Raw genomic sequence first — 13,402 nt, 5'->3', positions numbered from 1 at the left:
ACAACAACGTACGACTAGACAACAACCTACGACTAGACACCAACCTACGACTAGACACCAACCTACCAGAGCGATACTTGGATCGATGACGTCAATGCGAGCGTTCCCCTGAGTACTGAGTACAACAGCGGCATGAAGCAGGGAGGGAACAACCGGCTTGTCGTTGAGGAACTTCACTTCACCTGTCGTCTGTCATGTGAAGATTCATGTGGTAGAAGTTAGGCAACAATACACGTATCACATTACGTGTGTCGATGTAAACATTAAAGTTAAATATTTAAATATATTCGTTCTAAATAAAATAAGGTAATTTTAAAGTTTAAAAATATGAAAAAGTACTAAAGCACTGGCTGGAAACATCTGCCTACAGGTAAAATATATTCTTAAAGTTATTTTAGTTTTTATAAACTAAAATGATTTTCTCGCAACAAAATGTGAATACATCTTAAATAGAAGGATATAAAATAACTTCTTGAGCAATTTAAAAAATTAAAGATCATCAGGTAATTTTTTTTCTAAGTTGTACTAAAGTAATATCTATTTTAATACATTTTATTTTAATTTCTTTGTTATTATTTCGTATGTTCGAAAATTGTTTGTTTACTATTGCTCAATTGTGTTGTGATTTGTTTTACAGTTGTACATTGAAGTTATAGAAAGTTGAATATTGTTCAGCTTACAGAATTGAAATTTGAAGATATTTTGTTTACGATTACTTAAAGTTGGTTGTTTTATTTACAGTTGCTGAAAGTTGTTTTTTTCAGTTATTGAAAGTTAAAGATTGTATTGTTAACAGTTGCAGAAAGTTGATTGTTTTGCTACAGATATTGTAAGTGAAAGATTGTTTTATCTACAGATATTGTAAGTGGAAGATTGTTTTAACTACAGATATTGTAAGTGTAAGTTTGTTTTGTCTACAGATATTGTAAGTTAAAGATAGTTTTGTCTACAGTTATTGTAAGTTAAAGATAGTTTTGTCTACAGTTATTGTAAGTTAAAGATAGTTTTGTCTACAGTTATTGTAAGTTAAAGATAGTTTTGTCTACAGTTATTGTAAGTTAAAGATAGTTTTGTCTACAGTTATTGTAAGTTAAAGATAGTTTTGTCTACAGTTATTGTAAGTTAAAGATAGTTTTGTCTACAGTTATTGTAAGTTAAAGATAGTTTTGTCTACAGGAATTGTACGTTAAAGATAGTTTTGTCTACAGGAATTGTACGTTAAAGATAGTTTTGTCTACAGGAATTGTACGTTAAAGATTTTTTTGTCTACAGTTATTGTAAGTAAAAAATAGTTTTGTCTACAGTTACTGTAAGTTAAAGACTGTTCTGTCTACAGATACCATAAGTGAAAGATAGTTCTGTCTACAGATACCATAAGTCAAAGATAGTTCTGTCTACAGATACCATAAGTCAAAGATAGTTCTGTCTACAGATACCATAAGTGAAAGATAGTTCTGTCTACAGATACCATAAGTGAAAGATAGTTCTGTCTACAGATACCATAAGTCAAAGATAGTTCTGTCTACAGATACCATAAGTCAAAGATAGTTCTGTCTACAGATACCATAAGTGAAAGATAGTTCTGTCTACAGATACCATAAGTCAAAGATAGTTCTGTCTACAGATACCATACGTCAAAGATAGTTCTGTCTACAGATACCATACGTCAAAGATAGTTCTGTCTACAGATACCATAAGTGAAAGATAGTTCTGTCTACAGATACCATAAGTTGGAGACTGTTTTATCTACAGATACCGTAAGTGAACTGACCAAATGTCTGGCTGTGACTTTCATCATAGGCTGGCCTGCCGGGAACCTGCTGGTGTCTGAGACCCCATGGTCCTGTGTACCAGAACTGACCGGTCTGTCGATGTCCCACCCCCCACTGGTCAATCTCTTGTCCACCTTGTCCTTACACACTGAAAGTACAAACTGTGTACACGTGTACACACATGAATCATTATCCGGACTGAAATCATGTACAAACCAAATACCAATGTTTATAACTAAAACGTATCTAATTCAATACTTTAATTACATAGAACAAAGCAAATAAATGTAACAAATCGTGTTTATATTTAACATTATAGTCGATTTCCGATTTTAAAAAATCGACTCATGTATGAGATCGAATCGGTGGTGTTACGTCATTTTAAATGACCTAATAATAGCTTTCTTTGTCCAATTTTTCATTTAAGCAAATTATAACGGAGATAAAGATACAAAATCATTTTTTTTTAAAATTAGCTCTAGTATTGTAATTGGAGAGTCATGTTTGCTAAATTTGTATGACCGTATCGACTTGGAAGCATTCATTGATCATTATCATAGGAGTATCGATACATATGACAGCTACCTTATAAAAATGGCCGAGTACCAGTGACTTCCTGTACTGTGATGACGCAAGCAATGGTCCAGAATCTGGGACAACCTCTTCAGACAGAAGGTCAAGGGCACCTGTGTCGGAATTTTTAAGAGAAGCCTTCACGTCATGGACAGCAAGATTCGAAAGTCGATTTAACTTTTACTTTTACTTTCAGATATGAATCATGAAGTCTTGTAGACATGGAGGTTTGTATTTCAGTGTGTTTGGTTTAGACATAATCCACTAATCAACAATCAAGTGTTTAGGTGCATAGTTAACCTGCTAAAGATAAAGCCGAGTCAAACTTTAACCAGAGCTGGCGCTAATTAACACAAAACAACATTAACATTTTACAAACGAATTGGTTCTATTCCTCACGGTGTTTGTGTGAAAAGATAGACGAGGAAATGTTTGTATACTTTCAACCAGGCTCAAATACATTAGAACCGCTATTTTAATTGTGTACAGAATACAAGACTAAACACCATTATGACTTCAAATGTGTCCGTTAAGTTTAAAAATTCAATGGAGAGATTACCTTTAAGAACATTTGGGTCAGAGAGTTTCTTGTTGGTCAGAAACTCTTCCGTTTTTCTTGCATGGATCTAGTCAAGAAAATTTCAAAACAATTTGTTAGAAATAAGAAAAGTCGTCCAACTCACATTTTCAACAAGAGCGTTTAATAAATTATTGCATGAATTGGGAAAATGTTTTTATTCCTTGAGTGATCGGGCGGGAGAATTTATGATTGCTTATTTTTAAGTCACGTCTTTGTACCTTCAAGCGGACAAGGCCTGTTAGCTAGGGGCATATACCCAACTAGGAGAGACAACTCCAAAATCCAACAACTGCTACCTTGTAGTTTGTTCTTGAATGAACAAAAAATATGGAAGCAAATCAAGAAAGAAAAGCAGGCTGAAGTCGGAATAGGCCTAATGTCCGATAGCATGTTGACACGTAAGACTGTATTTTATTAAATGAAATCCCCCTTCAAGATTATAATTAAGAACGAAGAAACGTTAAGTTTCTACGCCTTTTGTTTTAACTACATGTTAATTAGTTTGAGTGCTAACCCGAAAGTCTCGATTTTTTAAAATCCCGGGCTCAAGTCCCTGAGTTCACCCAGCACTAATAGGTACCTGGTTCAGGTTAGGGAAAGTAAAGGCGGCTGTGCATAGTGCTGACCACACAATCCCTTCATATGCCGAGGTCACAGAAACGGGTGAACTCTATTTCTATTGCCCCACGGACCGTAAAGTTTGAAATGGTAGTTTATTTTTTTCTCTTGTTTGATTAGTCTGATTAACGCGCTTGATTAGCATGTTTGATTAGGGTGAATGATGAAGGTAGTTTTAATTTCTATGTCTTCACATTTTACAGCACACGGTTGTAAAACTACGCGTTTGATAACAATCACGTCTTACCAGTTGAGCACTAATCCCTTGTACGACAATAATCGGCCTGGATTTGACCGTTAATCCATCCGCTTTATCCACTTGAAAGTTGAAGCCTGTAACCACATACCCAACACTTTGCTGTAAACGTCAGACACAGGGAATGTCAGGTATTAGCACACTTGAGGTTTAGTGCTGTTTAGTGCTGTATTAGTGCTATGTTTAGTGCTATGTTTAGTGCTATAGTTTTATAATTAGTGTTATGATTAGTGTTAATTGTAGTGCTATGTAAAGTGCTATGTTTAGTGCTTTGTTAATTGCTATGTTTAGTGCTATGTTTAGTGCTTTGTTAAGTGCTAGTGTAGTGCTATGCTTAGTGTTATATTTAGTGTTATGATTATTGTTAAATGTAGTACTATGTTCAGTGCTTTGTTAAGTGCTAGTGTAGTGATATGTTTAGTGGTATGTTTAGTGCTTTGTTAAGTTAATTGTTAAGTTCTATGTTTAGTGCTATGTGTAGTGCTTTGTTAAGTGCTTTGATAAGTTCTAGTGTAGTGTTATGTTTAGTACTATGTTTAGTGCTATGTTTAGTACAGAATCAAATTTTGTCTAGAGAGTCCTTCTACTGGAATCTTTATAAAACACAACATCAGATTTTTAGGACAAGTTAGGTTTTTTACTATCATTTAAAAAGCTTTAATCCAATCGAACTTGCGTTGGGTGAAACAGATCAATCAATAACGTACTTAGAACTAATTATGCTTTAATATTTGGTCAAGTAATTCATTTCGTGGTATGCGGGTCTTGAAATCGACAGGTCACAGATCGTTTGTTGTTTTGTTTTTTTCTTGCGCATATGCTTTATGAGTATGTGAGTGCATGATCTTGTTATTTTTAGATCAAGTGCTCGTGTTATTGATTGTGTACTCTGTAATCGGCTCAATGATCTAGGATAGCTTATGTACAGCAACAAGAACAAAAATTCACGAAGTCTGAAGTTTGTACCTGGAGTCTTTGCGAAGTCTTGAAAGTTCGTACAATGACGTCAGCGGCTGTGTACTTGGGAAGTGTCACCGACACGATAACTTTGTCTGACATATCCAAGGACAGGAACTCTGGCAAACTGTGAAGCGATTCTTTCCCCTTGTAGTTAGCTAGCCACACCAGAACAAAAATAACAAAGCGAATGTTGTCTAGAGTTCGTGCTTAATGAAAGCGAGAGTTCGTCTAGAACAAGTTCGATCAAACCCAGCAATTAGCTGTTATCTCGGCCATATAAAATAGTATGTGAGCATATCGATCCATTTCTTAAATTGGTTTAACAAAATATATTACGTCCAGTGCCGGCGCCAGGTTATTTAGCGCCCTAGGCAAAACTTATTAAAAGCGACCCCCCCCCCCCCTCGCAATTTTTTTTCGTGCCTCCTTATTATCAGATGCGTAGCGACCCTTCCCGGCGACAAACTTTCGATTTGCACCCCACCCCCCCCCCCCCCCCCACCCTTAAACTTTCAATTTAGTTTTCCAACCCATTTTGGCGCCCCTCTACTGACAGCGCCCTAGGCTACCGCCTAGTTCGCCTTATAGGTAACGCCGGCCCTGATTTAGTCTTCACTAAAACTTAATACGAATGTGAGAAAAAACAACAACAGACCACAGACCCACCTATACATAGCTTAGCCTCGACCGTCTCTAGCATGGTGAAGATATCCGATGGGAAATCTGGAAATTGATGTTTCAACATCAAGTTACCTGCCCAGCACGCCAGCTGAAGTTATAAATAGATTTTAATTAATGTTGCCCTAATTAATTAAGTTTGGCACTTGTAGCTTCATATATCTAATATATAAAGCTCAGTTCTGTAACGTGTGGCAAAAAAAAAGTTTGTCGTTGACACTTCTACGGATTTAAGTGTTAGATTTTTTATCGTGCTCAAAGTCTAAATTTACGAGTCGAAAAATTACCATTGAAAGTCTTTAAAAACAATTTTCATTCTATTTACTTAGAAGAATAATTTTCAATTATGAACGCGACATAAAATTTTTAAAAAGTGTATCGACGTTTATAAAATTTCTAAAATTGTGTCGGAAATGTATTGACTGCAAAGTTACTTCCCTTTAATGAAAAATAAATCCTTAAGAAGAGAGAATTAACATTTTATTACTTTGTTTTTGGTGTTAAGAAAAAAAAAATAATTACACAATTAGCGGGGATTGATTAAGTGCAATGTCGTTAGGTATTTTTAACACTGCCTTTTATTTATTCTATACACTGAACATACTGTTCAATAATTATTATTTTTTTTTAAAATCAATAACATTTAATAAGCCAGGTCCTACACATCATATACGTTTATTTCTTTCCATTTACGGATAAGCTTGGAGTATTATCATTTTTGTTCACTAAATTGAAACAGGCGCGTCCGCCGGCGCCCTTGCACGGTTCGATTTGGCACCCTGGGCTATCATGTGAGCGCTATGCTGCATAGTTTTGTTTTTAACAGTGCGATAGACTATGGATAAGAAAGGTTACTATAGTCTTTAAGTGAATCAAATCCGGGCGTCCTCCGGCACCCCGACAGGGTGCTATTTGGCGCCCCGGGCCTTCCGGTGTACGCTATGGTATATACGTTCGCGTGAGTTCAAAAGACTATGAATAAGTTATGTACTATAGTCGTTTACTAAGTTCAATCAGGCGGTGACGTCATGGTGCGTCCTCTGGCGCCCAGACAGGGTGCTATTTGGGGTCCCGGGCCTCCCGTGTTCGGTTTCGCGCCTACGTTCATTAAAGTGAGTGCAAAAGACTATGAATAAGTTGGGGTACTATAGTCGTTTATTAAGCTGAAACAGGCGATTCCGCCCCGGGCTAGACTCTGAGCACTGTGCGTTTATGTTCGCGTTAGTGTTTTCTTTGTGTTTAGGTTGGGTTTGCGTTAGTGGTTGCGTTTTGATTTGGTTCGTTTTTGTTCTTTCTTTTTTCGTTTTCGTTTGTGTTTTATTTTCTTTGCGTTTGTGTTTGTATTTGTGTTTGTGGTTGGTTTTGCGTTTGTATTTGGTTTGTTTTCGTTTGTTTTTTCGTTTGTGTTTTTTTCTTTGGGTTTGTGGTTTGTTTTGCATTTGTATTTGGTTTGTTTTCGTTTGCTTTTTCGTTTGTTTTTTTCTTTGGGTTTGTGTTTGTGGTTGGTTTTGTGTTTGGATTTGGTTTGTTTTCGTTTGCTTTTTTCTTTGTGTTCGTATTGGTGTTTGTGGTTGTGGTTGGTTTGTTGTAAGTTTTTGTTTTCGTTTGTATTTGTAATTGTGTTAGCGTTATGTTTGCGTTTTGTTGTTTTGGTTTTGGTTGGTTGTGGTTTGGTTGGGCAATGCCGGGTTTATGATGATTACTAAACACACAGGTAATGGTCTTTAACAGAAAGGTTTTTCACAGAAGCCAGAGCAGGGCCTGGCCGGGACGGCTAGTCTATAATATAAGCGGGCTGAGCGTGTCCTTCCTTCCTTCCGTCCGTCATCGCTATAGATTTTGGGACTATAAAAGTAAACTACGCACCATGCTGTGCTTTTCAGTGCACCGCAGTGTCTTATTATTAGTATTAGAGAAGGGTTTATTTATATAGCGGCATAGAGCTATTTTATAATTTCCACTGTGTTTACTCTTTCGCATAACGTTATGAAAATATTAAATACACGCACATTGCTAAAACATATTTAAAGGATCAATGTCAAATATCATTTTAGTTTATATTCCTAGAATAAATGGATACATTTCCATAAAAGTAGGTCGAAAAAACTAATTAATTCAACTTTTTTTGTGGTAATTTTTTTCAAGGGAGGTAATTTGAAAATATATTTAACTCAACAATAATTTAAGTTAATCTTTTTTGTATTACTACCGCATTGATTATTATATGTTAATGTTCATAATTAAAAGAGAAAAATGTTAAGATTATTTATATTATTTATTATTTTTTTCTAATTAGTCTATGATTTCTCTAAAATCACTATCTTTTTGCTTTTGTTTTTCGGTGTTACGAAAACAGATGGTGAAATTAGACTTTTTGAGAATAATGGAAAGGCTCTCTCTGAGCGCGGACGTATGGGAAAATGTTTTTTTTTAAATATTCAACTCACTCTCAATAAATTAAGTTAATTTTTTTATTACTTCCACATTGATTATTATATGTTAAGTAAAATAGAAAAAATGTTAAGATTATTTACACTATTTTCTAATTAGACTATGATCTCTCAAAATCACTATTTTTTTGTTTTTGTTTTTCGGTGTTAACAGATGGTGAAAATTTAGAATTATAGTATAGAGAATGCTGGAAAGGCTCTCTCTGGGCGCGGATGCCTAATAAAAGCGTGTTGTTCGTTGGTGATTCTATTGTTGTGGTTGTGTTGTGGTTGTGTTGTGTTGTGGTTGTGTTGTGGTTGTGTTGTGGTTGTGGTTGTGTTGTGGTTGTGGTTGTGTTGTGGTTGTGTTGTGGTTGTATTGTGGTTGTGTTGTGGTTGTGTTATGTTGTGGTTGTGTTGTGGTTGTGTTGTGTTGTGGTTGTGTTGTGGTTATGTTGTGGTTGTGTTGTGGTTGTGTTTGTGGTTGTGTTGTGGTTGTGTTGTGTTGTGATTGTGTTTTGTTTGTGTTTGTGTTATGTTTTTGTTTGTTTTGTTGTGTTGTGGTTGTGTTGTGTTGTGGTTGTGTTTTGTTTGTGTTTGTGTTATGTTTTTGTTTGTTTTGTTCTGTTCCAAAGTTGGTACATTTAAAAAAGATTTACCGTGGCGGAGCACGGGATGCAGCTAGTCTATAATATAAGCGGGCTGTGTCTGTCCTTCCTTCCTTCCTTCCGTCCGTCCGTCCGTCATCGCTATGGATTTTGGGACTATAAAAGTAAACTACGCACCATGCTGTGCTTTTCAGTGCACCGCAGTGTCTTATTATAAGTATTAGAGTAGGGTTTGTTTATATAGCGGCATAGAGCTATTTTATAATTTCCACTGTTTGTACAATTTTGCATAACGTAAAGAGAATATTAAATACACGCACATTGCTAAAACATATTAAAAGGATCAATGTCAAATATAGTTTTCTTTAATATTCCCAGAAAAAGTGGATACATTTTATTAACATAATAACAGTAGGGTAGAAAAATCTAATTAAACTGCTTAGTAATTTTGCCAATGGAGGTAATTCAAAGATAAATTGAACTCACGCTAAAAATGTGAATGCAAAATCTGCAAGACGGAATAATTGTTGGAATAATATAATTAGCAAAATGTGAATGCAAATTATGCTGACGTGTAAGAGTACATTATTGTTGGAATATTATTATTAGCACATTGATTGATAAAAGGCTATTTTTTATTTCTTTTTATTCACTGAATGTACTGTTTACTAATTATAATTTTTAATCAACTATTCCGCACCATTATAGACATTGGGTGCGCAATGGTTTTAGTTATGAAACTCAATTGTAAATTTTTAAAATTAAAATACTGGGAAAAAAATGCGTGAATTGATAAAGTGATATATGGTAGGTAAACACGGATATTATAGATATTGCCTATTTTTTATTGTATATTATTTATTATTATTCTATCTTTCGGTTTGCGGACAAGCTGGGGTTTTATAAGAGAGGCGTAGCTAGGGGGGGGGGTGGAAATCGAAAGTTTTAGGGAGGGGGAGGGGGGGTAGGGTGCAAATTGAAAGTTTGAGGGGGTGCAAATCAAAAGTTTGAGCGGGGGGAATTTCAAATCAAAAGTGGTGCAAATCGAAAGTCTGAGGGGATGGGTGGAAATTGAAATTTTGAGGGGAGGGGGTGCAAATCGTAAGTTTGAGGGAGGGTCAAATCGAAAGTTTGTCCCCGGGCGCCGGAAAGGGTCGCAACGCCTCTGTTTTGTAGTCATTCACTGTGTCAGACGCGTCCGCCGGGACTCGGAAAGGGCGCGATTTGGCGCTACGGGCTAGACTGTGAGCAATATGCCTTTATGATTGCATTTAAATTGTGTTTATGTTATGAGTGTTGTTTTCGTTTTTTCGTTGCTTTTTTTTTTTGCGTTTGTTCGTTTGTGTTGTGTTTAGTTTTGTTCTGTTCCAAAGTTGGTATATTTAAAAATGATTTACCGTGGCGGAGCACGGGATACAGCTAGTATATATATATATATATATATATATATATATATATATATATATATATATATATATATATATATATATATATATATATATATATATATATATGGAATTGTATGTAATTCATTGTAGTTTGTGTGTCCCCTTGTCTTAGCATTTAAAGTATTTAAAGACCCTATCCATGCTATGCTAAAATGCTCTAATGCTGACTACTAGACCACTGTACACTAGATCACTTGTGAACACAACTCACATTTCTGACCCCAGAGGAGGCCACGTACTTGAGGTGCTTGGCGAGACTGTGGGTGTAGGGGAGGTGGGGGTCGGTGCTGGCTTCAAACAGCTGGATCAGGTTTGTGATGGTTAGGTTCGCACCCAGGGTTACTTCATCCTCCCTGTTCATCTAGAAAAACATTGAATGACCAGCCGTATCATCAGTAGTAGTTACTTTCCAGGTTTATTTTATTTAAGTTTTTATTTTTTCGAATTAGAATTGTTTGTTTTTTTATATTTATAAATAATTATTAATTAGACTGAATGACTTTCTAAATAAACCGGTAGTGATCTCCCCTAAACTTTCTCGAATATTCTTATATAAAACAACAGGGGATGGTAACTGGGGATATAGTTATGATCTTTAATCCATTTTAAATACTGAAACTTTTAAAAATAGAATAGAATCTCAGTAAAAAACAATTGCGCACCAAGCGAACGCCTAATAAAGGTGTGTATAATAGTGCGCAATAGTATTAGTACTTTATAAATTTACATTAGTTTTTTGAGAAATCGGAAGTAGCGTAAAGTACTACTTCCGGTCAACGGAAATTACTCAAAATTTAACAGAAGGTAGAGAATTAGATCTTTTACTTACATGTGAAATTTCATTTATCTATCTGAAATAGTACTCAAGTTATAGGCTTTTGAAAAATTCAAAGTAGAAAAAGTACCACTTCCGGTTATCCGAAATCGCTCAAAAGTTGATACGGATCTACGATTTTGATATAATACTTGTATATGAAATTTCATCAACCTAGCTGTAACGGTACTCAAGTTATCGTGTTTACACACGGACACACACACACACACACACACACACACACACGGACACACAGACATACGGACAAGATTGCAAAATTATGTTTTTCCGTATCAGTGAGATGTAAAACGTCGAGATTTGCAAAAATCTCGATTTTTTTTTTTGCACGATTACAAGACTTTCTCTATACTTCGTATATACGAGAAAGTAAAAACAAGCCGAAATTGCAATATCATAATTTAAGATATTTCAGAACTGATTATTTCATTTTTTTTTAACACATATGGTTCTTAATGGTAGATTATATAATAAAAAATAAAAAATAGAAAGCAAAATTGTATAAAACATATTTTTTGTAACTTTGTTTTAATTTTTAAATAATTATTAAATCATTATAAGACGTATATTGCTAATAACACTTGTCATAATTTTAAAAATATCTAACTAATATTTCAATAAAGAGTTATCTTTATTACATGAGCAGTGTAAAGTTCCTTAACTCCCCTGAGATCAATAAAAGAGTTATAGTTGCTGGACTTGAGTTCTTTGTACACCCCTAAAAAACAAACGTATATGTTTTAGGGATGAATTTCTTTATTTTAGCGTCTAAAAAGGCATCCTTAAATAGTTATCTTCATACATTTGCAAAAGGTAATTTGAAGTTTATATCATAACAAAAAACAGGTCGAGAAATTTTTCGCTGAGGCAGTAAGTATGAATTGGGAAACACGCATTTTTTTAGTTACATTTTTTTATGACAAAACAAATGTAAAAAATTTGTTTATACCTGTTTTATATGCTATGACAAAAATAAATATGTATTCACTCAAACAAATGTGAAAGTCCCCCTGTCTTCATCTAATCCATAAGATATGTTGTTGTACTTACCAAATCCTGTGTTACCAAACACCAGTTTGTACTTCCCAGTTTGTCGCTTGATCAGGGTACATAACTCTGACAAACTTGATGGCCTCGCCCAGTTAGATTTACCTCCCTTACTGTTAGGGTTGTCGTGGCTGTTGAAAGCCCCTTGCTTGTGTTTGTCCTTATCGCCATCTTTCTCTTTTTTGTCTTCCTTATTTTTCTTATTTTCTTTGTCCTCTTTGTGTTTTTCTTTTTTATCATCTTTGTGTTTTTTATCTTCTGAATCTTTATCTTTGTGTTTTTTATCTTCTGAATCTTTATCTTTGTCTTTCTTTTCCTTTTTGTCTTTTTTATCCTTTTTATCTTTCTTATTTTGCTTTTCTTTTTCATCTTCTACATCTTTGGTGACGTCATGCCCATTGACGCTACCGTTATGTGTGTTGTTACTGACGTCATGGACTTGGTTCGTGACGTCGTGCACGTGATCACTGACTTCATGGGCGGATCCCTTGATGCCAGAAGAGCACTTGGATTGAAAATGGTTGGTGCTGCAATGTCCGTTACATTTCTGGCCAGATTTTTTACACATTTTACCATCTAATTCCTACAAAAAGAGTTTGTCGACGATAACATTATGTCGAAAAAACTATAGCTCAGTTAAGTATAAAATACGGATTATAATGCGATTGAAATTTCAATTATGAGATACAAGTACGACTGGCATGGATAATATAGTGTAGAAATAAGAACAAAAAATAACAATGTATGGGGAAAGCCCTGTAAATATCTCAAAACAAATTATTCACAAACTGCACCAGGTATGGTGGGAAGACCATATGAAACTTAGCCCAAAGATGGAAGAATTTGTAATGGCCACATTAACGTAGATGGCTTGCAAAAAAAAAAAAAAAAAAAAAAAAAAAGCTACTTTTAGAAAAAAAAATTGCTAACCTCAATGTCGATGACTCCCCCTTTCAGTGACTCCGGGGCGTCTACGGCGAAGGATTTCATCGCGTCGAGAATCGGTCTATAACCTGACATGTTAAAAAAAAATTTGACCAAATCATTTGGAAACAAAGGACACGTTAAGCATACAGATATTCGTCTGTTAATACAGTAAGCTATAGCAAAGTCAATTTTAACAAAGTCAGTTATAACATCAGCTATAACAAAGTCAGTTTTTAAAAGTCGGTTACATGCAAGTTATTTATATTAAAAGTCATTTATAACAGAGCCATTTACTTTGTCAAATTATATCAAGGAATCTAAAAAAGTAAGTATTCGGATTATTAGGCATAAATCTAAGAGATTAATTCAGAGTAAAGATTTTATGCTATTGTAGGGGGGGGGGGGGGGGGTGAGTGGGAATCTTTAAAATATATCTACCAACCTGTACATCGGCAGATGGTCGTATCGAAAGCGTCTTCAACTTCCTTCATTGTTGGTTTGGGGTTGTTTTTCAAAAGTCTGTGAGAGTAGGAATATTCCATTTTCATTTTATGGAAAGATTGCATAGTATGAACCATTTTAAGTAGATTTACAAAACAATACGTCATTTAAAAAAAAATGAGTTTTTAATGTGGAGTTTATTGTGACATTAAATGGTATTAATTGATAAATTG

At 34.8% G+C, this 13,402-nt stretch overlaps 1 protein-coding gene and 1 long non-coding RNA gene across 2 annotated transcripts in view; both read right to left on the bottom strand.

Moving 5' to 3' along the window:
• The window catches only part of LOC131928419 (uncharacterized), a 57,265-nt gene that overhangs the window by 35,671 nt on the left and 8,192 nt on the right, over positions 1-13,402 (bottom strand). The window contains exons 5-14 of the mRNA XM_059284449.1: positions 13,171-13,247; positions 12,732-12,814; positions 11,805-12,384; positions 11,393-11,472; positions 10,134-10,283; positions 3,791-3,901; positions 2,905-2,971; positions 2,358-2,458; positions 1,772-1,933; positions 67-189 (exon numbers count right to left, since the gene is read on the bottom strand). Coding sequence (XP_059140432.1) covers positions 67-189; positions 1,772-1,933; positions 2,358-2,458; positions 2,905-2,971; positions 3,791-3,901; positions 10,134-10,283; positions 11,393-11,472; positions 11,805-12,384; positions 12,732-12,814; positions 13,171-13,247 — 1,534 coding nt within the window. The remainder of the gene's footprint in view (positions 1-66; positions 190-1,771; positions 1,934-2,357; positions 2,459-2,904; positions 2,972-3,790; positions 3,902-10,133; positions 10,284-11,392; positions 11,473-11,804; positions 12,385-12,731; positions 12,815-13,170; positions 13,248-13,402) is intronic.
• Positions 4,772-10,277, bottom strand: LOC131928416 (uncharacterized). Its single transcript, XR_009383775.1, has 3 exons — positions 10,134-10,277; positions 5,426-5,528; positions 4,772-4,914 (listed from the first exon to the last, which is right to left on the bottom strand). It is a non-coding gene; the product is annotated as an uncharacterized LOC131928416 (long non-coding RNA).

The sequence above is a fragment of the Physella acuta genome, unplaced genomic scaffold, assembly GCF_028476545.2.
Source record: "Physella acuta isolate Inbredline_101_S28 unplaced genomic scaffold, ASM2847654v3 ptg001499l, whole genome shotgun sequence".
NCBI classification, from domain to species: Eukaryota; Metazoa; Mollusca; class Gastropoda; family Physidae; genus Physella; species Physella acuta.
This window is presented reverse-complemented; position numbering and strand designations above follow the sequence as displayed.